Source organism: Leptinotarsa decemlineata, unplaced genomic scaffold (genome assembly GCF_025532065.1).
Source record: "Leptinotarsa decemlineata unplaced genomic scaffold, Ldec_3_MD MMD2_tig00026314_RagTag_RagTag, whole genome shotgun sequence".
Classification (NCBI taxonomy): domain Eukaryota; kingdom Metazoa; phylum Arthropoda; class Insecta; order Coleoptera; family Chrysomelidae; genus Leptinotarsa; species Leptinotarsa decemlineata.
This window is the reverse complement of record NW_027412684.1, coordinates 17,910,871-17,935,311: the sequence shown is the minus strand read 5'-3', so window position 1 is coordinate 17,935,311 and position 24,441 is coordinate 17,910,871. Positions and strand designations below refer to the sequence as shown.

Here is a 24,441-nt window from a genome sequence, read left to right as displayed (position 1 = left end):
ACTCGTACGTACGCCACTGGCAGAGAAAATTAAGAAAATTGTACATCAGAAAATGCGCCTTGAGGCATGGAACATATGTACCAAATATGCCAAAGATGTCTACAAAATTATCTCAGTTATTATTAAAAAACTGATTATTTTTGAAAACTTTGCCACCCTGTATCTCAAAAGTTAAGGCGTTTAGGACATACGTCCATAGGACGTTTTTTCCTTAAAATGGGTCTTAAAATTATCTCCTTGAATATAAGCATGTGTTTAAGGAACACCCTGTATATTGACGGTGAATATATTTCTCTGCCAAATTGAACACTTCAGATTTGAATTGGGAGGACCAATTTCAATAATAAAGTAGAAATGATTCTTACATTACGAGATTGAATATATTTAATAGTGCCTGAAGTATAGACTTAGTATAGGTTTCGTTGACAAACTTATTTGTATTTTCATCTCTTTCCTCGCCCTAAAGCGGGATTCTACAATAATTGTACTTCCTCTCACACCTATCGCCATTCTCAGCTACCTCCTCGACGGTGGGAAAAAACTGGAAAGGAATATCCTGCTTCCTAACATACTCCCCACCAGAACTGCTGATCTGCTCCTGCATCCCCTTGATGAAGGGGGTCGATTTGCAGATCAGCAGCTGCATACAACCACTGTCTTCATCCAGGCTCCTCTCAGTCAAGTGCTCGATGACCTTGTCAGCCAGCTTGTCGTCTTTCACATCTGCCAAAAGATCAGCGATAGCAGGGTTGCTGAGGACCCAATCCAGAGGAGACTCGTTTTTGATTCCCTTGGACTGGACCAGCTCAGATGGAGGGGTCAGCGAAATCGAAGAGCTTATCAGTTGGGCTACAACGATGATGGCGTTAACCGCAATGGCTCCTATTTTTTTTGGGCTCAGCCCGAACAGTCTGAGGAACCCAGAAAATATGTTGTTCGTTTTTACTTCAGGACTGGGTTTTGTGTGGGTTTTTCCAAGAGCGGTGCTGACTAGATTGGCGACTTTGTTGGAGTGGTCGGAGGAGAAGAAGCTACCCGCCATCTTGAAACCTGGAAACAGAGAATATGCAATTCAGAAATCAATAAATTGATGGATGTAGCCATTACTACGTGGTAGGAAATCATAATGAAGAAAAGAGAAATGAAACTTTCTATGTTTTTTACCACTTTTATTTGTAACTAACGTTACTGCAGTTTCGTCCTATACGGACATTTTCAAACTTATACAATAAAGTTTATTGTATACGAACATTTTCAAACTTTGTATATTGTATACGTTTGAAAATGTCCGTATATTCAAACTTATACAAACGGTTTTTTTACCACTTTTATTTGTAAGTAACGTAACTGCAGTTATACAATACAGTTTATTGTGCTTATACAATAAAGTTTATTGTATAAGTTTGAAAATGTCCGTATATTCAAACTTATACAAACGGGCACAAATAAAAGTGGAAAAAGACAAAGAAAGTTTCATTTCTCTTTTCTTCATTTAGAAATCAAATAATTCAGGAATCGGTAAAACAGAAATTGGTGATTCTCGTCTCCAGCGTTACGAGGGTGAACATAATAGAATAGAATAGAATAGAATTTATTCGTCATTAAAAACATTACACATATAATATATAACATTTTATCCGACTAGTCAAAACAGTTGAATATAGTTGATTTAATAATAAAATTGTAAAGATAAAATCTAAAAGTTATTTTGCAAAATAACCATTTCATTAAAACAAAAAACTGAAATTACAAGGAAATAACATACAAGCTACAACCAGAAAATAAAAAATTGAAATATTAATAAAAACTGGAAATTAAAAAATATTATTAACAAAAAATGTACAGAATAAAGAATAGATCGAGAACCAGTTCCAACTTCTAACGTCAGCAATGAAGAACGAAGAGCCCTGGACGGGCTACGTAGAGACAACACCATCAAGATCTTACCTGCAGATAAGGGAAACGCTACTGTTGTGATGGATACTGATCTCTACGAACAGAAGATGGAAGAATTGCTTCAGAAAGGAAAATAGACGAAAATCGTAAGAGATCCTACTGCATCAATTGAAAGGAAGTTGTACCAGACTTTGAAAAAACACCAAGTCTATTTTTCGGAAAAAGAGCGATCATCGCTAACACCGCACCACGGTAAGCCATCTCACTTGTATGGACTACCCAAAATCCACAAAAAGGATGTTCCGCTCAGACCGATCATTAGCTCTAGAGATTCAGCCACTCAGAACTTGTCCAGGTTTTTACTACCAATAATTAAACCATGGCAAGGTAAAACATCATCTTTTGTGGAAAATTCAAGACATTTCGTTGAACTACTAGGGAAAATCGAAGAGCAGGATCAACTGATCAGTTTTGACGTGGAAAGCCTCTACACCAACGTTCCTGTCGAAGAAGCACTTCAAAGCATACAGAAGAAGCTATATCGAAGATGGGGACCTGAAAGATATAACAAATTTACCGATACAAAGAATCATGGAATTACTAGGATACTGTGTACGAAATTGCTACTTCCAACTGAAGGACGAATTTTTTACGCAAGATGAGGGACTGCCAATGGGATCGCCACTTTCCCCGATTATAGCAAATATATATATATATGGAGTGGTTTGAAACTTTGGCCATTGAAGAAGCCCACAAGCCCAGCCCCGAGTCTGGTTGAGATACGTAGACGACACCTTCATAATATAGAACTATGGGAATGCAGAACTAGACATTTTCCTGAAGCACATCAACAACGTAAGTCCTTCCATCACAATGGAGAAGGAAGTCCACAACGAATTGCCTTTCTTAGACGTATTGGTGAAGAGGACCGACACTAAATGGGAAACATCTGTATATCGAAAACCCACTCACACAGGACAGTATCTGAACCAGAAATCCAACCACCATTAATCGACTAAGAGAGGAATCAATCAAGACTCTACTAGACCGTGCTTTCGAACTCTGTAATACAAAGGAAGGTCTCGAAAAAGAAATAGGCATAATCAAAAATGACCTCCAACGGAATGGTTACTCCAGAGTGATGGTAGAACAGGCTTCAGCTAGAAGACAGCAAGAGCTCCACAAGGAAGAGAAGCCGCCACAACCAGTACTTGTACTTCCCTACATCAGAGGATTATCGGAAAGGATAAGAAGGATTGGGTCCAAGTATAACATCAGGACCTGTTTCAGATCTGGGAACACTATCCGTAGCAGCCTCACAAAAACCAGGCCACCAAACGTGGACTGCGACTCCAAGAATTACATTTACCGGATACCCTGCGAGTGCGGAGAATCATACATCGGTGAAACTAAGAGGCCATTGAAAGTTCGCATTGCTGAGCACAAAAAACACACACAGCGAGGAGAAACCAGGAAATCCGGAATAGCAGAGCATGTTTGGACTCATTAACATAATATCAAATGGCCTCAAGCTGAAATCATCCACAAAGAGGAACACTGGTTAAGGAGATAATTCAAGGAAGCCGCGTATATGTTGTCCAACAACGCATTTAGTCAAGTTAGCGTGGAGATACGTAACATATGGAAACCTCTTATCAAGCGAAAAACGACCAACTGCCGCCAAACGGTCATCTCCCACTAAAACCAATGAAACGGAAAGAGAAAAGAGGGGATAGGTGAAAGGTGAAAGCACCCGAATAACCTATAAATAGTCAGATCTCGGAGAAATAAGTCCAGTTATCACCCGAAGACGATTGTGGATACTAACAATCGAAACGTCGTGACGTAACTTGATTTGGAATCTTTTAATCTTCATTTTTATTTTTCATTTTTTGTTAATAATATTTTTTAATTTTCAGTTTTCATTAATATTTCAATTTTCTATTTTATGGTTGTAGCTTTTATGTTGTTTCCTTGTAATTTCAGTTTTTTGTTTTAATAAAATTGTTATTTTCGGTTAATCTTTTTGATTTTTTTCAGGGTTATCAAATCAATTTATATTATATTAGACAATGGAAGTCCGAACTGATGAAATACACCACGAAACATTGTCAACTTCCTTCAAACAATGTAATTACATTCATTATATAGATATGAATCACATTTTTTCCAGATTACGGAAAGTATAAATTGTCGTAGGCTCAATTTTTCAAAAACTGTCAGTAAAACAGAAATAAAAGTATCACTCACCAGCTTTGATTTTGTCCAGTACACTGAAGCTACCGTCATCTGAACATGATGCAACCAGAATGTTCACGGTGACTAGTAATATGCTCCAAAACATGATCTAAACTATATCTGAAGAACAACTCTCTGATCTCAGTACTTGATTTTTCAAGCGAAAATGCATCAAATTGTTTCCGCATCCAGTCTAAATACCGTGAAATAATTATTTCGGAGCCGAACATTACATTTATCTATGTCACTATTTCACTGTTATATGAATAGTTTCAGTCTCATCTGTCAGGTGTAACAGTGGTATACCATACAGAGTGAACCTAAGAATTCGCAATGTTGTCCATGAAAAAAGCACGTTTTCAAGTATTCAATTTCTTCTTCAAACAGTTGACATGATTCTATATATTGCATATGTACTCCTTCATTCATGAGGTAAAGTTGACAATATAAGGAGAGTTAGTGATTCAAATTTGACAGATGATAGTATAATAAAACAAATTCAAATCCAAGATAGAGTGGATGTAAACATTGACATGCCCTACGCACTTGATATTGAAAATCCCAAGAATTGGCCAGGGTCGTATTCAGAACCAACATCTTGATCGCAAATGCTATATCATACTTGGGAAAACTTTTTTTTAATAACGAGTGAAATGCACTGGATTGCTCGAAAAACTGTATGACCGGTATAATCGTTGTATCGCTCTCGAAGTAAACTATATTGAATAGTAAAATCAAATATTATTAAAAAAAATGCTATTAGCCTACGAACTTCTCAGCCCAGCTATACATATCACTTTCGGAATCCGAGAATTGCGCGAATATTTCTCATGTTCAGTTACCGATGAAAAATATTGAAATAAAAACTATACCTACCTGAGACATCAAATAAAACCATCGCCTTCTTGCTAAGCCTCATAAAAATAATTCTTCTGTCAGGATAACTTCTCATGTGGATATTAATGGGCCTGATACAACTTTTATCAATAATATTCAATAAACATGGCAAAGAGAAATACGCTGGGCAACCAAAGATGGGGACTTGAAAATGCTTGATGATTTTTTCTGCAATTGCTTGTCGTGTCAAGATTAATAATTACGGTAAATACTCGTAGAGTACCTACTACCTACAGTTCAGGTTAACGAAAAGACCTGCAGAACTACCAAAAGCACACGTCGAAAAGATATGTGCTTTTGGAGGTATTACTAAACATCTTCACAGTGGACGGATACTTTGGGCAACAATTGAAAGGATGTTGAAAAATGGCACAAAAAATGAGACCTGAAACATGAACCATAAATCAGCGGGCAAGCCAATATGACGTATTATTTTATACAACTTACTAAAGTTCATGCATTCAAGACATGTAAACTAATTATTCCGTCAAATGAGAACAAAACGTGGGAGCGAAAATACAAACGTTCGCACTCACCTTAAATTTGGTAGGATTGTTCAAAACACTATCATAAATGAAATCTAAAAAATCCTCATCGATCCAACACCTGGAAAAACATTTACGTGGGGTCAAAGGACACAAAAACCGGGTTTTCGAGATCTTCAACAAAACGGTCATTAAATTTGCCTTGTACTTGGCATAAAACAAGTCAATGAAGGGAACCGTATGAACATCTGGGAAAACCTAAACATCCATAAATTCGAAAGTCATAATTCACTTATCGAGGGATAAATACAAATCAAAACACAACAAGACCTAAAATTCAGTATACTCCACAAAACAATACACATTCCTAGAAACAATGAACCTAGAGAAACACTAACATAAAGGATATTACCTAATATAACCCATTTAATGAGACATCCCGATGAAAGAGGAGGACAAATACCTACCCAAGCCCTAATTAATGAACCATCAACAACAATAACAAATCCACTAAGGCGATCTAACCGTATAAAAGAACAAACAAGAAGGTAAAACGTTCAACTTGAGTAGAGCCAAGAAGATGATAGCACAGTCTGCTATCGAAAGCGCTCGCATATAATAATTAGAAGTTATTGAAGTTTCAAATCCTTTTTGTAAATATCAAATATTTTTTCATTTACTAGATGGTTTTTATTAATTTTTCTACAGTTTAATGAGTTGTTCCTAGAAAGGTAAATAGTTTAGGTCATGAATTTATCATGTAGAAATTGGCCAGGTAGTAATAGTAATTAGGATTCGAATCATTATAAAAGCATGACACAGAATTGGTTTAATCAGTACTGTGACGCCTGAGGATGTTGTTGTATAGCGAAACACGTGTGGTTTTGTGAACTGTCAAGTGGAAATCTCCCATAAAAGTGTTTTTTTGAATAAGTTAGCTCTTTTCCTTAATAGGGCCCTAACTTTTTTCTCCGAGCCTGCCCCAGTGAAAAGCTATTCGCTCACTGAAAAGGCAGAGTTATTTAGTGAATGGTATGACACGGTGTGACCGCGAGACGGTGATGTTCTGATTAATGTCCTCACTCGTAATGGTCACATGCTAATATGCCCATGTTATTAGTATGTAATAAAGTATATAGTTATTCATTCGGGCAGTAATTCTCGCTCCGGGGGCCTGAGACTGCCCGCTGCTAAACCTCACCTTTAATGGTATTATTTATGTCGAAGCCCGGCCTCTCAGCGAAGACCCCGTACAGGGTGTGTCGTGAAGAGCGTGCCCTATTCAAGAGCGGTTAAATATTGCTCAAGGGGCATCTGCGAAGCGGAGAGATCCAGTACTTCATTTATCTCGTAAATGATTTTATTTCCGCCTTAATCGCAAGTAGCTATTGGCCGCTGGGTTTTGAGAGAAAAATACTAGTATGGATAGCCTGGAGGGGATTTGCCAACACGAGAAGATGTGGTTAAACAGGAAACTGGTTCAATTTAATGTTCATCGCTGCAATTGACGATAAATTTATACAGAGGCACATAATTTGGGCTACTTACTCAGTAATGACTGTATACATTTTTCAAGGAGTAAAATAGGGAAAAGGGAAACTTTATATTGGATGTTCAAATACGGAATGTCTCGAGTGTATGATAATTTTATAAATTTGGTATTGAAATGATACTTTAATTTTGCGAAAAAGTTACAAAATATCTCGAATCGACATGACAGATATATATATATATATATATATATATATATATATATATATATATATATATATATATATATATATATATATATATATATATATATATATATATATGTTAACTCGAAGATTCTCACGGATAAAGTATGATGAGCTGTTTTCTCGGGTTTCGCTCCGTGTTCTGTGTATTTTCTCCCCATAAGGATTATTTTCACAACGTTTCGGCAAAGTCTCATTTGCCATCTTCTGGTGATGTCTGGTTTTTTCAACTAGACTGATTACTTCGAACTCTGTGTCTCAATTTATAGGGATGGATGTTTCCCTTTACCTGCGTTCAATCAAATCACACCACCACCCAAAACAAATTCACGCGGTGGCAAAAACACTCATTACACGTTCGAGGAGGCTGGCAGACAACGATCACAGACAACAAGAGTTGAACACCATCGAAACAACGCTACAAATGAATAACTACTCAGAAAGAAGTATAAAAGCGGCTGCCAAGACCACACGGAAACAACAAAAAACTCGAGATACACCGGTCATAACAACCACACTACCATATATTGCAGGAACAACAGATAAAATCAGCAGAATTCTTCACCGACATAACATATCAACTTCGTTCGTACCAGAACGAACAATAAGGTCCATGCTTCGTAATCCCAAGGATCAGATACCACTGGAATCACAAGGAGTGTATGAAGTACCATGCCATGATTGTGACAGGACTTACATCGGCCAGACCAACAGACGAATCAACATTCGCAAAGATGAACACAAACTAGCAGTGAAGGGAAAAGTCACCACGTCTTCTCTCTTCCAACACGTACTTCAAACAGGACATAACATCAATTTCGACAACACAAAAATGCTAGCAAGCAACGAAAACTTTTACTCACGAACAATCAGAGAGGCAATCGAAATTGAAAAACGACCTAATAATATGAACAAGAGGGATGATGCGCAAAGATTACCATCAACATGGAGATCCGTTTTATCACTTCGCACAAGCAATCAGAGGCAAAACTCGGTACATGACAATACAGGTACAATAACAGAGACAGGAGAGGCAGCTCAGGTAATAAGACCAAAACAGGTAGTCGAACAAACACAGGTAGTGGCAGCAACGCAGGTAAAGGGAAACATCCATCCCTATAAATTGAGACACAGAGTTCGAAGTAATCAGTCTAGTTGAAAAAACCAGACATCACCAGAAGATGGCAAATGAGACTTTGCCGAAACGTTGTGAAAATAATCCTTATGGGGAGAAAATACACAGAACACTGAGCGAAACCCGAGAAAACAGCTCATCATATATATATATATATATATATATATATATATATATATATATATATATATATATATATATATATATATATATATATATATATATATATACATAGCCTATTGGACATCGTCAGAACCTGCTACCGCAGTCGGTTGATTAGTTTTGGTTTTTCTCATTTTGTTTTCAATCGAGGACCGCCTGCCCGGTACTGACGATGCCCAATAGGCTGAAACAGCTGTTTATCGGTGGCTCTTAAATTGAAATCAATATGGGAATGATCAGAAAGTACTTATCTATTTATCTTTTGATTTTCATGAAATTATTTTCCAGCAGCTTGACTGCATTAATCTTTGTCGACTTTATATTTATACAATAATAATATACAATAATAAGATTATATATCTTGTGAAAAATATATAAATATGGAGAACTTACTAACGTGAGAATAAAATATGAAAAGGTTCAAAACAGATAGAAAAACATTAAATAATGACAGTTAATAAACATATTTGGCTGACATTGTCAAGTGGGAAAATTCTGAATGATACTCGAATTACTAGATCTTTTATTTTCTTTATCATATTTCAGTAGGTACGTGTAAATTTTGCTAAGACTATCAATATCAGTTCGTTTATTCATTGAATGTTCTTCGTTATTAATATGTATCATTTCCAAAAATATTCTTTTAGTTGTATTGGTTTCTCTATCTAAAATATTTGGATTTTCAAAATTCATTTTATGATCCTCCGAATCAACATGTTCTGTTAATGCACAAGAATTAACATTTCGTCTACAGTCGCTCTTATGGGAAGTGATGCGACTACTTAGAGGTCTAGATGTTTGTCCTATATATGTTTTAGAACAATCCATACAAGAAATTTGTATACTAAATTGGATTTTTGTTTATTTGAAATTGGAGCTTTTAGTTTACTGTATAATTTAGATATAGAAGTGACATTTGTTTCAGATATTTTGAGGTTATTATTTCAAAATACATTAATTAATTTTGGTGTCAATTCTTGAATATATGGGAGTGTAAGACATAATATATAATAATGTCAAGGCAGACAATTCCGCTTTTTGCTTCGATACATTTTTGGGGGTTAAAATAAACACCAATATATATGTCCCTGCACGATCATGACACTGGAATTGCAAAGGCTGCTTCTCAAAAGTTTGGTACACTGTTTCGAATCAGGAAACTGTACAATCTCCAGCAACTTTTGATGTTTTATAAAGCTCAGATCAGATCTCAGACGGACCTCCACATGTATGGAGCTCCGCGCCTAAGCATACCCTGAAGCTCCTGGATTCCATCCAGAAAAGGACAATTCGCTTGATTGGAGACGCGAATACAATATCAAGTTTGCAACTTGATAGTCTGGAACATGGAAGAAAGGTTGGAGATTTGTCTCTCTTCTATAGATACTTTCACGGGAATTTTCAAAAATTATGAAATATTTGCTATCTAATACTAGTATCAATCCAAATTTCTACTGTTTTCTGAAGTCGTCGAGAAATTGCCATGAGAAAAACTAGATTCTCAAAAGTCTGTCTTCTTCTCTGATTGTCAGCGATGAAGGATTGTATAATTTGATTGCTATACCTATGGAGTGGACCTCCTTCTATCCCCAGTGCATCACAAGTACCATCCTGGCAGACCATGATGACCGCCTTCAGCCCAGTCGACCTGAGAAGAGCGAAGGTTAGACGCTTTGATAAGTCAAGGTCTTCAATGTTGTTGAAGAGGACCCCATGCATTAGCTTATCCTTTTGTTGCCCCAGAAGTGAGGTGATCTCTGCGGCTTTTATGTGAGTCCTCTGCTGAACAGGTTCCAACTCGGTGACAGAGTTGTGATCACCTCGTCCTGTGTTGAAAACCGAGCTCACCAGCTGCTCGGGCAGCTGCTCGGGCAGCTGCTTTGAAGATAAATGCTCCAATTCCTGCTCTCTCATGGTCGCGGACGATGCAGGGAAGAGGATCCAAACTCTTGTCGACTTTACAGGCTCCATCTAGTACCATTCTGTCATGTAGACACACCAAACAAAAGTCCATGGCCTTTCTGTTGTTTGGGGACGTACAACCGTGAAACGGACGATTTGGGATGCAGATGTTTACGTTGAATTGATACAGCTCCTCCCTGGTCCACTTCATTACTCTAAACTGGTAGAGTTAGATTGGAACGGCAAGCATATTCAGTAAAGCAACTTCGTTTTTCCCCAACAGTTCCGATGACTAAATCTGTCGGAGTTTGTACTGATAGTTGCCACAGAGAGAGTTTTCCACTGCTGTTACCTCTTGTGAGTGGTGTTGTTCCATCCGAAGGTGTCATCCGGTATCCAGATGGTGCATGATGCTTCCATCCATCTCCGTTCTTCCATTCCATCTCCGAAGTCTCCGCATCGTCCTTTTTTGAGATGGATCCATCCAGAATTTCATACTGATATCATACGTGTACTCTTCCATCTCCCTCAAGGACTGGTGGATATCCTTTTCACTAGAGGCATGTAAAGCAAATGGACGACCTTATGCTTCCAGTTTCCGGGGGTGCCACAGTTATACCCTCGAGAATTTCTGAGCGCAACGGATAATGGCAATAGTGAGATACAGCAGAGAAGGCGACTGAAGGAGTGAAGCCCTTCTGAAAGGGGTGTACGTCATTATTATTATCATTATTTTTATTATTTTTTACCGTAGTATGCGATGGTCAGGCTCTATCCCCCGAAGCCCCGATACCTTCGGGAGGGCACGCCAGCATTATTAATCAACGACTACTCACCACACCGTGGGGTAAGTGAAAATCATGTGCTCTGAGCACATTATTATTATTATTATTATTATGATCATTATTAGTCAAACAAATACTTTTATCATAATTCTAAGAATAATTTCAGAAACATAAATTTGAAACCTAGTTATTCGGCATTTCCTACTCACCCTGTATTGTGCGTGCAGCAGAAGACTTATGGGACGACAACACTACTCACGCTGCCTGATTCGATGAAAAGATAGACTTTTGTATGGTGCCAATTATTGATTTTTTATTGATAACCCGGGTAGTTGCCATGTTGCACCATTGACCACCCAATATTGCAATAAAATTAAAGCGAAATGGGTTTTGAATAATGATACGCCATTCCAAATCGCTAGGGGCTCATGTTTCGATCATGAAGAAAACGGACTTTCACTTTCGAAGAGTTTCTTTTAGTTTTCCACTTCTCCGGAGTGTTTTCAAATGTTATGTTACATTTGAAGGGGTGATTTTATGGAATATTCTAAATAAACTCTTATAAATCTATATCTCAGAAAGCTTGCTTTATAATAACAGGACGTTGTACACAATTTTTTGTTGTCAATATGCACGTAACGATTATAAAAAATTCTTGATATTTTCAATCCTTCCGATTTTTTACATCGCTGGATACTGTTCATGAAAATACAGATTGCTCAATTTGTGTTAAAAATTCTCATCGTTCAATTTCGATATTTTTTACTGTTCAAGAGATATTTGAAGTACAAATGGTTATTGTAACATGTGTTGTTATAACAACCGAGGTTCTAACAACCACCACCTGAAAAGTATTTACACGGAGCAAGAGTAAGCACACCCCTTTCTTTATAAAACCCATCCCTAACTAGCATCTTTTCCAAAACAACAAATACATTTTTCTTACTGTTCATACATTTGGTGTATGAGCTATCAGATGTTTGAGCTTCTTTCTCCTATGAAATGGGTATCCTCAGGGGCGTAGCGAAAAGAAAAACCAAGGGGGGAAAGAATCCAAATTTTACCAACCCCACCAGCAAATTTCACTAGTTCGGATTTCCATTGTCTAATATATAAAATGATTTGAAATCCCTGAAACAACTAAAAAAGGAGAATTAAAAATGAATAGCTGAAAATAATAATTATATTGAGCAAAAATAACCTGAAATGAAAGAATAGTGAAATAAAATACAAGTTAAAATAGGACGATTGAACAAAAAAAATATATAAGGCAATAAAAATAAAAAGTTAAGAGATTCCAAGCCACGTTAGTTCACGACGTTTCGATTGTTAGTATCTACAATCGTCTTCAGGTGATGACTGGACTGATTCCTCCGAGAGATGACTATTTATGGGTCGTTCGAGTACTTTCACTTATCCCCACTTTCCATTTTTCCGCTTCACTGGTTCCGTGGGAGATGACCGTTTGGCGGAAGTTGGCCATTTTTCGCTTGATGATGGGTTTCCATATGTTGCGTATCTCTACGCTAACTTGGCTGAATACGTTGTTGGACAGCATGTATGAGGCTTCCTTGAATTTTCTCCTAAACCATTGTTCCTCTCTGTGCAAGATCTCAGCTTGGGACCACTCGATGTTGTGTTGATGGGTCCAAACATGGTCTGCTATTCCTGATTTGCTGGTTTCCCCTCGCTATGTGTGTTTCTTTTAATACTTTATATTTTTTATTTTTTGTTCAATCGTTCTATTTTTACTTGTATTTTATTTCACTATTCTTTCATTTCAGGTTATTTTTGCTCAATATAATTATTATTTTCAGCTATTCATTTTTAATTATCCTTTTTTAGTTGTTTCAGGGATTTCAAATCATTTTATATATTAGACAATGGAGGTCCGAACTAGTGAAATTCGTCATTCAAACCCACCAGCAAAATTTACCAACTTTCGAAAAAATGAAAGCCGAGGGATTAGTTACTACTATAATATATTAATTTTCTTTCTTAGCTATCCAAAGATTGGCTGAATGCTTATGCCCGTTAGGGTATGCACAAACAAAAATAAATTTTAGTAATCATGAAAATAATAATGGGAAATAATCTATTTTGGACCAAGGTCCTCGGTCTACTACCATATCCACCATGTATAGAAATATTCAATACAAATGAAAGGAAACAACACTTAAATAATATTGTGTTTATTGTTTTCTACTATTATTTTTTCTATCTTCACGGCCCCAAATTTCCCAACTCTTCCAAGTCAAAAAAACAGCGAAAAGTTGGGAATTTTGTAAAATTGTCACTTCAAAATTTGTGGACTATTCAGAAGTGTTCTTTTACTTAAGAGAAATTAAACTTTTTTGAAGTTTTCAAACAACTCAGAATTTCAAAGTATGGGATATATAATTCATGCATGTGTTGGGAAATCCCAACCTTCTCCTGGTTCTTTTCCTTTCCTTAATACCTCTCCCTTTCTTTTCTCTCATTTTTATTCATTTTTTCACTCTTATTTTTTTCTATCTTCACGGCCCAAAATTTCCCAACTTTTTCCCAAGTCCAAAAGGCAGGGAGGGGAGGCTCTCCCCCATCCCCCCCCCCCCCCATGGTGACGGCCCTAGGTATCCTTTTCTGTTGACAAGAATAAGGGAGAAATGAAAATGCCGTAAACTCAGCGGTAATATAATATAATAATATATTATGCACACTCTCACATACTCTCACTCTCACTTGAGAAAAATCCTCTCTCGTGGTCCACACAGTGGTCCTTAAAGTCAACATAACCCACGCCATCGATCAAATTCATTTAAATTTAAAGATAGATAGCGCTCAACGGAAAACCCCATAGCACTGGCTCTAATGAATGGGACAATATTTGATCAACCTCAATCTGTTTAAAAATCAGTTTAAAATCTGTTTTTCCGTTAATCAGCTGCCGCCCCCATACGAACGACAACTCTCAGAAGTTGAGAAACTTGTTCGAGCTAAGGACTAACGAGGTCTTACCTTTTAACGTGTGATTCCTAACACGGTAACTTGGTAACAATGAATTAGGTAACTTCTAATTTCATACACAACTGTCCATTTTAATATTAAGTCCAGCAGTAGGTGTTCTTGTTCTAGTGTGGGAAAATATTTTCATTAGAAATACTTCTCTTCATGACAAAACAAAATTGTTCGCTTATGCTAAAAAGTATATAAAGACTTTTTACAACTGATGGTATCGTCAAAGCAGCAACAATAACCATCCACTCCAAGCAATCAACTGTTACTCGAAAATAAATAAATAGAAGGAAGGTGCCATCGAAATGTTTACACTGAGGAACGCACAACCCCCAAAAATGAAGTGATAAGGCTTTCAACAAGGCAATTACCGAAATAAGATGCTTCTGTTAACATAGTTTAAAAGAAAATTATAACTTCAAAAGGGTGGATTGTGGTCGGGTGTAAGCATCTGGCCCCTAATAAATCCATAAACATGCTTTGTGTATCATAAATGGTGATTTATTTTTCTCTCGATTCATTCGAGATGTTCTCCAAACAACTAACGCGATATATGTTGGCCTATAAAAATTTATTATATGAATCATCAGTATTTCCAATGTTTCTGGGGTTCAAGACTGATTAACAATACTCGTGGATCTTACATGATTTTCCTTCATGAAATATATATCAAGAAACACTACTGAAAACTTTTTAAATTGAATCGAATCAATAAAAAAAATATTTTTGAATTTATTGAAGCTTCTGGAGACACCCTACATTTTGTTTTATGAAAAAGAGGACATTGGCAGATCAAGATCTTCAAATGATGTGGTGCTGCAGGTTTTTTCGGGTTTTTCTGGAGCTGAAAAAGCAAATGCGCCACTGGAATCGATGAAGTCGCCCCGGAGCGCCAATTAATTTTTGTTGTTTCATAATTAAATGATATGTATTACTTTCTTCTTTAATATAGTTTTTATTAAATAATATATTGAGTAAAGTTTATTAGGAAAATTATTAAAAAAACTATTTTCACTACTTAATCCTCTAATATCATATCATATGCAACTTTTGTAAAGTGTTTGAGATTCTTGAGAAAATAATCTATTGTCATGTCAGCAATTTTATTAGCCCCGAACAACACGGTTCCATGAAAGTACGTTCAACCACCACAATCACTCAATATGTTGCAGAGGGTATTGATTGTCAGTCTCAGACTGATGTCATCTACACCGATTTTTCTAAAGCGTTCGACAAACTTGACCATAGTATCCTGCTTATCAAACTTTCGACTTTTAATTACCCTCTTCAAACCGTATTTTTACAACCGTAAGCAGTAGGTACATCTAACTCAATATCCTCAAGTCTATCGAATATATAGCCACATCTGGTGTACCACAAGGATCAAATCTAGGACCCCTACTGTTCAATATGTTCATTAATGATATCGAAGCTGAGATTGATGTCAATTTCCTTTTAACCGCAGATGATTTGAAACTCTATCACAATAGAACATGTTCTATTGATTGCGAACGTCTCGCCCTGAATTTAAATCGCGTTGCTACATGGTGTCGGAAAAATAATCTATCTCTCAACATATCCAAATGTAATGTAATATCTTACTCACTGAAAATACTACTACTAGAAATACAAAAGACTTCGAAAAAGCTTCAAAATTGAAATTACTTTATTTCACTGGCTGGAATATGCATCTGTCGTGTGGAGTCCCTACTATCAGGTTCATATAAATCAACTAGAAGCCCTACAGAGTCGCTTCCGAAAATATATGTCTTGTAAACGTGAAGGCACGTATGCTACTGTAGGAATACCCTATTATGAATTGCTTGTAACAAATACACAATTTTTGAATTTTTGGGTTCCTAGACGGTCATCTAAGAATAGTGTCACATTTTATCTCAACACTCCGCGTTCAAATATGATAAAAAAATCTTCACTTTATACAATGTGCGATACCTCTAATTCTGATGGTCATGTCTTAGATATATTCAACTGCCAGATTATACAAATCAAAAGACATTTCTTAGCTAACTGACAGTTTTGTTTTCAATTTTTTTTCTATAGTTTCACAAATTATATTATATATATAAGTACATATTTGTACTTATATACATAATATCAGTTCAAAAACATGAAAAATAGAGATAAAGGTCCTTAAAATATGAGCGATAACTCATTCGATTCGGAATCACCTCTAGAAAAATGTTTTCGAAGGATTTTGGTGCAGGTAAAAAATTGCAATTGTTATTAACAAAATAAGATTTAAAAAAAAATGGTATTTAGTTTTTGGGTAATTGCAACAAATATTAATATTTGAGCAATTTAATAAAAAGCTCGTTAAAGAGGAGGAAATTTCTGATAAAAAAGTCCCGACTCCTGAAACTCTGTTTTCATTATTTATAAATTTAATTTGACGTTGAAAATAGGGTTCCGCGCGGCTATTACGGCATGCGCGCGCTGCCGCTAAAGAGAGTTTATCAAAATAAATAATTTTTTTATAACATAAAATGTCATTTCAAAAATTTGAAAAAATCTAGTATCTTCTTAACACTTGAATGAATCGAGTCCCGTAGAAAAAAAGTTTTATCACCATTTTTCAAAAAGTTATTCAATTGTTAACTAACAAATTTTTTCCCAATACAATGGAAAAATACAAAGATTTGATGCAGTGCCACGACACTTCACAAAACCATGTTGGAATTCGGAAATTGTGTTTTTTACGTGCTTATAAATGAGGTCCGATAAAATTATTTCAACTAATTTTGAGTCCACTGATATTATGGTAATCGGACTATAATTTACTATTTCCGAATTCTTGCCGGTTTTAAAGATAGGGCATACCCTTAACAGCTTCCATATATTCGGAAAGTAACAATTTTTCAGCATGAGATTGTAAATGATACAGAGAGGCTTCGCAAAAAAGAGTAATATGATTCTTAACAACTTTGACTGGAATGCCATCTGGTCCAACTGTCAATTTATTTTTCAATTTTTTGGAAGCCGAGATGATGTCGTTTTCCGAAATTTCACTAAGATGTAAGTAATCACTGGTGTTGAAACATTCTCCATTACTCCAGTTTGAATCTTTTAGATTATTATTAGAAATATACTCGCTTTGAAAGTTCGTTGCAAATGCATTAACTATAGCGTTAGGTGATGACAATATTTGATCATTAAAATACATATGTCCTGGAAGATGTCCATCTCTCTGAACTTTTCACGATAAAAAAGTAGTCTATGATGTCTATATCCACATTTTCAGGTAGTGGTTTTATTAACTATGTTTTTATATTTTTGTGACTCTTTCATAATAATCTTTAATATTATCGGAATGTATTATACTTCTTGTTCAGTTTTTCTTCATATTTTCCGTCTCATTCTTGAGACAATAAAGTGTATTCTGATTGAATTGACAAGAATCTCTTTGGCGTACGACACCTACATTTTTTGATTATCCACTCTATCTAGCTGTCCCATTAATCCAGTCATTACAAAAAATCTGGAGCATGAAAATAATTGTTGAAATAAGCCATTCCGTTGCGAGCCATTCGAAGTGTAACATGTTTCGCCTGATGACAATTTTTGTTTCTCTTCGGCTGTGCCTCTCTCAAGATATAACAAACATCAAGGATATCCAGGTTTTGAGTGAGCTGTCTTTGGAGAAACTTCTGTCTGTTAGGAGGGCCTTTCACGCAGAGGATAATCACAAGGAGAACAATGCAAGCGAGGACGTTTCGAGTAGTAGTTCGGTACCTCAGGCACTAGCTCTACAGGTGAGTTTCGAGTCACTATCAAGTTACCTTAAGAGAAATATCTATGTCTATACTTATATTATACTTTAAGACTTATAACCAGAAGGTCTACCTCGACAGGTCTACCTACTTCTAAACTAGGCAGTGATTGCATATATTGTATAACTGTTTTGGTTTGACAAAATGGTTTAGACTTTCGCGGCTGAGGCTTTCAGTGTCACTGTTTTTGAGTTTGAAAGCCGTGGATTTTTGGAATTTCTTCCTGACGTTTCGCTGGCGCGAGTCCCTAGCTTCTTCAGAGGTTTAACCATCATGGCTTGCTGTCCGATGACTAACTTTTAGGCTTCGTAAAGCGTATTTATGCCTTGTCAGGTAATCAGTTGTATTGGTACCTGTACTTGTACCTGCACTTGTACCTGTACCTGTACTTGAACCTGGAACATAAACAATCTTGCTGCCTGTTGTCATTCTGTTCGTTATTCTAGAATTCCTTAAAATGGGGTTCCATATTCGATTGAGGTTCACCGCTTCTTTTTTTCTGTTGTTGTTCTGTTTACTTTCGTGTGTTTGTGGATCTTTATTGCCTCCCAAACAAAATTATGTGGTCTCCTTTACTAATCGCGTGTTCTGCCACAGCTGACTTGTCCGCTTGGCCTAGTTGCAGTTCCTTTCACTCTTGTTCCCATGGATCGTTTGGTGGTTCCGATATATACCTTTCCACAAGTGCACGGTATGCGATAGACCCCTGCTGCTGATAATGGGTCTCTTTGTCTTTAGCCGACCTGAAGCTTTGTTGTATCTTCCTCGTGGGTTTGAAGACTGTTTCGATGTCGTGTTTGCCCAATAGTTTTCCAATTCTGTCCGTGACCCTAGGGATGAACGGTTTCATGGCTTTCCTGATCTCGGAGGCACTGTATCCATTCGATCTCAAGGTCACTTCAAGGTATTTCAGTTCCCTTTCCAAATGTTCTGGACTCCTCTCTTTTAGCTAAGATAGTGGTTCGATAGTGCGTGCAGTATCTATCTGTGTGTGTGGGTTTCCGATACACTTTGTGGATTAGTCTGGTACCACATCTTTCTACTAATATATCTAGGAATGCTATCCGTTGGTCCTGCTTATGGTTTGACCACCATGACATTTGGAACTGATATACATCACAAATCGCCTCTGTATATTCTTTAATTGATCGATTATAATGTGATTAGGATTTCATATTCAAAGAATTGAATTGATGATTTTTTACGATTTTATGCAATCAAATTTTGTTATGTTTACGAAAAGCAGATTTGCTCGACAACAGTTTTTTAGCTTGTTGATATATCATACTGAAGATAGTTAAATTTGGTGATAATATCGGACTGAGTGTCTTTCAATCATCATCGTAAATAGGGAAAGACCCAGCACAGAGCCTTGCGGAACACTAGATGATGCTACAAATTCAATGGCACGGGTTTTCTCCAAAAAGATAAATGTCTCCGAAACGGATATAATAATGACGGGACAGACAATTCCGCTTTCTGCTTCGACAAGTTCGTTGAGGGTTGAAATGGACACCTCTTGGACACATCTTGGGATAATTATATATAATCGGCTTTATTCTTCAACATAATAATATACAAAAACAAAAATAATGATGAAAGGCGAAGTTCAGCTCAAGCTGTTTTTCAACTCGACCTAGAATGTCGCTGGAATTGCAAAAGCTGCTTCTCAAAAGTTTGGAACACTGTTCCGAACCAGAAAACTGTTACACACCTCAGCAACTTTTGATGCTTTAAAGGCTCAGAACAGGCCTTCTTTGGAGTATTGTTCTCGTGTATGGAGCTCCGCCCCAGAGCATACCCCGAAGCTGCTGGATTCTATCCAGAAAAGAAGCATCCGTCTGATTGGAAACGCGAACATCACTTGCAACCTTGAGAGTCTGGAACATCGAAGAAAGGTTGGGGATTTGTCTCTCTTCTTCTCCACCAAGAGCGGTACAAGAGTTGAGTTGAACCTCGAACTTCACTGTTTGAAAACTTTTCCATTTAGAGAACCACGTTTACGTGGAATAAGCTTCCTAAGAACGCTTTTATAAATGGATTCAATTTCTAGCGATTCAAATCCAATGTGAATCACTACTTTTTCACAGGCACCGCCTTTAGAGCGCCTTAAGAATTTTCCTGTAGTGGTTGTGCTTTGCCATTGAATTCAGACCAAGTTATTGTACGAAGTGAGAACTAAGGTATCTATTACTTTAAAATGTAGGTATTAAACCTTCAATCAGGTCGAAATCAATGGGCAATAGAACGATTTCAAAGTATTGCAAGTAAAATTTATCTAGAGCTAAGTAAGCTGAGCCTTTTGAGGGATCCAAAATCACACAAATTTCGTTGATGCTGTATCTGGAGAGTAGGGAGGGTGAGTGTAAACCCACAGCACTTAGGCCACATGTGTCCCATTGTACATCCTCCCGAGGAGTTGTCCTCCTAGGTCATCGTCCATCCTGTCCTTTCCATGAAGGGGACAGGTCACTAGGAGACATCTTCTTTATATTGGCAGGTGTAGGCCAAGACTCGCCGAACACACACTCTCTTTGGCAACCTTGAGGTTGAGGCTTTGTAAGGTTCAGCGACATTACTGTCGTTGCGCGGCTTCTTCAACCTTCTCGGGGTTCTCTCCGTGGAGGTGCACAATTGAGGTAGCTTTCCTGCAGGGGCAGCCAGTTCCTTGCCTTCATTAAAGGCCGAGCTCTTGGCGCTTGCAGCAGGAAATGCCCTTGCTGTTGGAGGTGGAGTGGGGAAGGAGGAGGGTGCACTTATAGTTGCTGCCACTCCTCCTTCGCCCTCTTTCTCCTTTTGGCCTCGGCGCCGCGAATGCGCTTACGCCTTGGCCTTTGTATTACATCACGAGGTGATCTGCTATGTCCAGCCTCATTTCAAGCGGAAGATTGAGGTGGACATTTCTGTTCATCCCCAGCCACTGCCTTAGATTGAGTTGAGCACTCCTGTCCAGCTTCGGGATTGGTTTTTGTTATTGTTGTTTCTGTTTTTGCGTTTGTTTCATTCATGTGTGTTCCCACGAGTAGCAAGAGAAGAATTGGTCACCTCCGGCAGAGTCCCGCATTACCAGAGGTAGGCTGATTACAATGAGGTTTCAACCAGTTCCCCAAAGGAATTATTCGTAACCGCATATCACCCTGCGGCCATTCCGCTGTCGGTACGATTCGTTACACCTTAGCTTGGTAGGCTGGTCCACGGCGGCATGTTTTGCAAAGGCTTTTGGGGAGTTTTAGTTCCCCTCACCCTACTTATTTCTGCTACTGACCAGGAGTCCGCCGACCACGTCCATAAGGCCACATTGACTTTCCGGATAGGGCCTCCAGTCCCCTGGCCGTTTCCCTATCCGCCCGATAGGTGGCCCAACCCACGGAAATTTCATTGATTATTCTATTAGTATTGTGGAGTCAACTAAATAAGGGTACAGTTTAGGAGTGGCTGCATTGCATATACTTGTGAATGTGACTTTTTAAAAGTATTTATTCTTTTACAGAGCAAAAAGTCTGCCAAAGACCGCGGGAGCTACCATCCGCACCCCTCTTACCACTACGAGGAAATATACGTCAAAGAAGACAAAAGTAAAGTTCAGACCATCTTCCAGATATCAGTGACAGCGCTAGCCTTTCTAGCTTTCGGAGGTTACTTACTGTGTTTACTCATCCACGCTATCAAAGGAAAACAAAACCCTACAACCACTAACAACGCTGTGGCCCAAGCAATGGCGACGTACCTGGCGACGAGGGTGAAAGTCAGAAGGAAGACCACAAGGAGACCTCAGAGGGTGAATCTGCCAAACAACTACAGAAGGAGGCCCAGACCGAAGAGGGATATTTTCCAGAATGAACTGAGGGAGGAGGATATGTACTACGCGCTTCTTAATTTGTCTGAAGCATATACTAGTTATCATACTGTCGACTATACTCATTTCAATAGTTCTATCAATTACTGAAATCAGATTATGCTTTATTTTTAGGTGAATATGAATTCAATAATATAATACAATGATCACTTACCTGTTGCGGGGCGTGATAATTGGTTGATAAAGCTGGCGCGCCCTTTCGACTGTGTCGGGGCTGTATCAAAGACCAGAAAAATGTTGCACCTTCATGGATTTGCATCCACAATAGTCTATTCCATGGTTGTACTTTCTGCTACAAAGACGTCGTGGACTTTTGGATTTGGAGTGTTAACATGACAAAGTGGTACTGGATGGAACCTGTAGATTCTTCAGGAGTTGTACGTATCCCCTTCTGTGCATGGTTTGCGACCATGAGAGAGCAGGGTTTGGAGAATTTCTTTTTAGGGCAGCTTCACGAGCAAGTGATGGACGCGGTTTAATTTTTAATACTATACGAGGTAGTCACAACTCTCTCACGGAGTTGGAAACCATCCAGCAAAAGGCCCATATGAAAGTCGCAAAAATCACTCCACTCCTGTTACAACAGATATGCTGCACATACTGTCAGCATGTGCAGCATATCTGTTGCATCGCCTGCATTGTCATGACTTGTCCTACTAGGTGATGTACCAATTAATAGATGTTTCTACTAGATAAATGTCTATACTATTTGTTTATTTTATTTCCTTAACTGTCCACTAGGTGACTTACCAATTAATTCAGGTTTTTAGTAGATATGACACGTGTTTCATTTATATTCGACCTTTGTCAATGACGTTGTATGACTTCAGACAATATAGTATATTCATCATTACCATTATTATTTTTTTTCACCGTAGTGTGCGCTGGTCAGGCCCTATCCCCTGAAGCCCCGATACATTCGGGAGGGCGTGCCAGCATTATTAACCAATGACCACTCCCCACACCGTTGGGTAAGTAATCATTGGATCCGAGAATCATGTACCCTGAGCAAGAGCAGTGAGCCAAGAATGACAGCCTTCTGTATCTGTACGGCTAAGATTTCTGCCTCAGTACGGCAAGCCGGTATGATTTTAAGATTCGAGAGTAGAGAGGACATCATTCCACCAAGGACTCCAATAATCAGAACAACCATCTTGACAGAGTGATCCGGATAAAGTCTGCGGAGTTCGAAGAGAAAATCTCGATATTTTATCCGTTTTTCCTCCTCTTCTCTGACGATATTCGTCTCGCCAGGAGCTGAAAACTCCATGACAAATATCGTCTTGCTCTGGTGGTCGAGAAGGACTACATCAGGCTTATTAGAGTGTATGAGCCTGAGGTTGGGGAACGAATAGTTCCAATAAATTCGGCACTTCTCGTTCCCCACAACGGATTCAATATCCCCCGGAGCGTAGGGCAACACCGGTGTCTCGTCAATGGTAATATAGCACTCTTAGGGCCGCGTTATGTCGATGGATATGGGCCGAGACCGCATATGCTGGACATGCTGATAGCAAATGCATTAGGGTCCCGGGCGCCTCGCGGCAGGCCCTGCAACTTGTGTCAGGAACCTCTATACCCATCACGCGACTGCGGTAGACTAAGGTGTTGAAGACACCATCCTGGCAAGCCATGATGAACCCCTCAGTTTCCGATTTTAGTCCACTCGACCTGAGAAAAGCGAACGTCAGTCGCTTTGATAAGCCAAGGTATCCAATGTTATTGAAGAAGACCCCATGCATTGGCTTATCCTTGTGTTTCCGCAGAAGTAAGGTGATCTCTGCGGCTTTCTTCTGAGGTTTTTGCTGAACGGGTTCCAACTCAGTGACAGAGTTGTAGTCACCTCGTTCAGAGTCGAAAACTATACAGAGTTCATCAGCTGCTCGGGCAGCTGCCCTGAGGAGAAATGCTCCAATTCCTGCTTTCTCATGGTCACGGACCATGCAGAGAAGGGGATTCGAACTCCTGACGACTTCACAGGCTGTATCCAGTACCATTCTGTCATGTAGACACTTCAAACTCAAAAGTCCATGGCCTCCCTGTTGTTGTGGGAAGTACAACCGTGGAACGGACGATTTGGGATGCAAACTCCTATAGAAATGCATAATTTTTCGGGTTTTTACGTCGAGTTGATACAGCTCCCTCCCTTACTCTACTCCAAACGAGTAGAGTAAGATTGGAACGGCAAGCATATTTGTTGCAGCAACTTTGTTCTTTCCCGACAGTTCCGATGACCAGATCTGTCCAAGTTTGTGCTTATACTTGCCGCGGAGAGAGTTTTTCACTGCAGTTACCTCTTGTGAGTGGCGTTGTTCCACCCCGAGGTAAGTATACGTCTCTCCGGCATCCAGATGGTGTAGGATGCTTCCATCTACGAGCTGCACATCCTCTCCATAGTCCCCGCATTGTCCTCTTTTGAGATGAACCATTGCACATCTGTCTATCCCGAATTTCATACCGATACCATGCGTGTACTCTTCCACCACCCTCAAGGACTGATGGAGATTCTTCTCTCCAGAGGCATAAAGTTTAAGATCATCCATATAAAACAGATGGGTGACCTTGTG

At 38.3% G+C, this 24,441-nt stretch overlaps 2 protein-coding genes across 3 annotated transcripts; one reads left to right on the top strand and one right to left on the bottom strand.

Annotated features, from left to right (window-relative positions):
* Positions 1 to 350: 350 nt before the first annotated feature.
* On the bottom strand, positions 351 to 11,575 carry LOC111510983 (uncharacterized). Of its 2 annotated transcripts, none has more exons than XM_074181773.1 (2): positions 11,446 to 11,575; positions 351 to 1,050 (listed from the first exon to the last, which is right to left on the bottom strand). In XM_074181773.1, exon 2 carries the CDS (start codon positions 1,040 to 1,042, stop codon positions 461 to 463), a length of 582 nt encoding a protein of 193 aa, XP_074037874.1. In that variant the 5' UTR covers positions 1,043 to 1,050; positions 11,446 to 11,575; the 3' UTR covers positions 351 to 460. The 2 variants fall into 2 exon arrangements, with proteins under 2 accessions (XP_074037874.1, XP_074037873.1); XM_074181772.1 differs by lacking the exon at positions 11,446 to 11,575 and adding an exon at positions 4,147 to 4,584 and having other exon boundaries at positions 353 to 1,050.
* Positions 11,576 to 17,781: 6,206 nt separating this feature from the next.
* LOC141485257 (uncharacterized) lies at positions 17,782 to 22,808 on the top strand. Its single transcript, XM_074181617.1, has 2 exons — positions 17,782 to 18,000; positions 21,509 to 22,808. Exons 1-2 carry the CDS (start codon positions 17,788 to 17,790, stop codon positions 21,962 to 21,964), a joined length of 669 nt encoding a protein of 222 aa, XP_074037718.1. The 5' UTR covers positions 17,782 to 17,787; the 3' UTR covers positions 21,965 to 22,808.
* Positions 22,809 to 24,441: the final 1,633 nt, after the last annotated feature.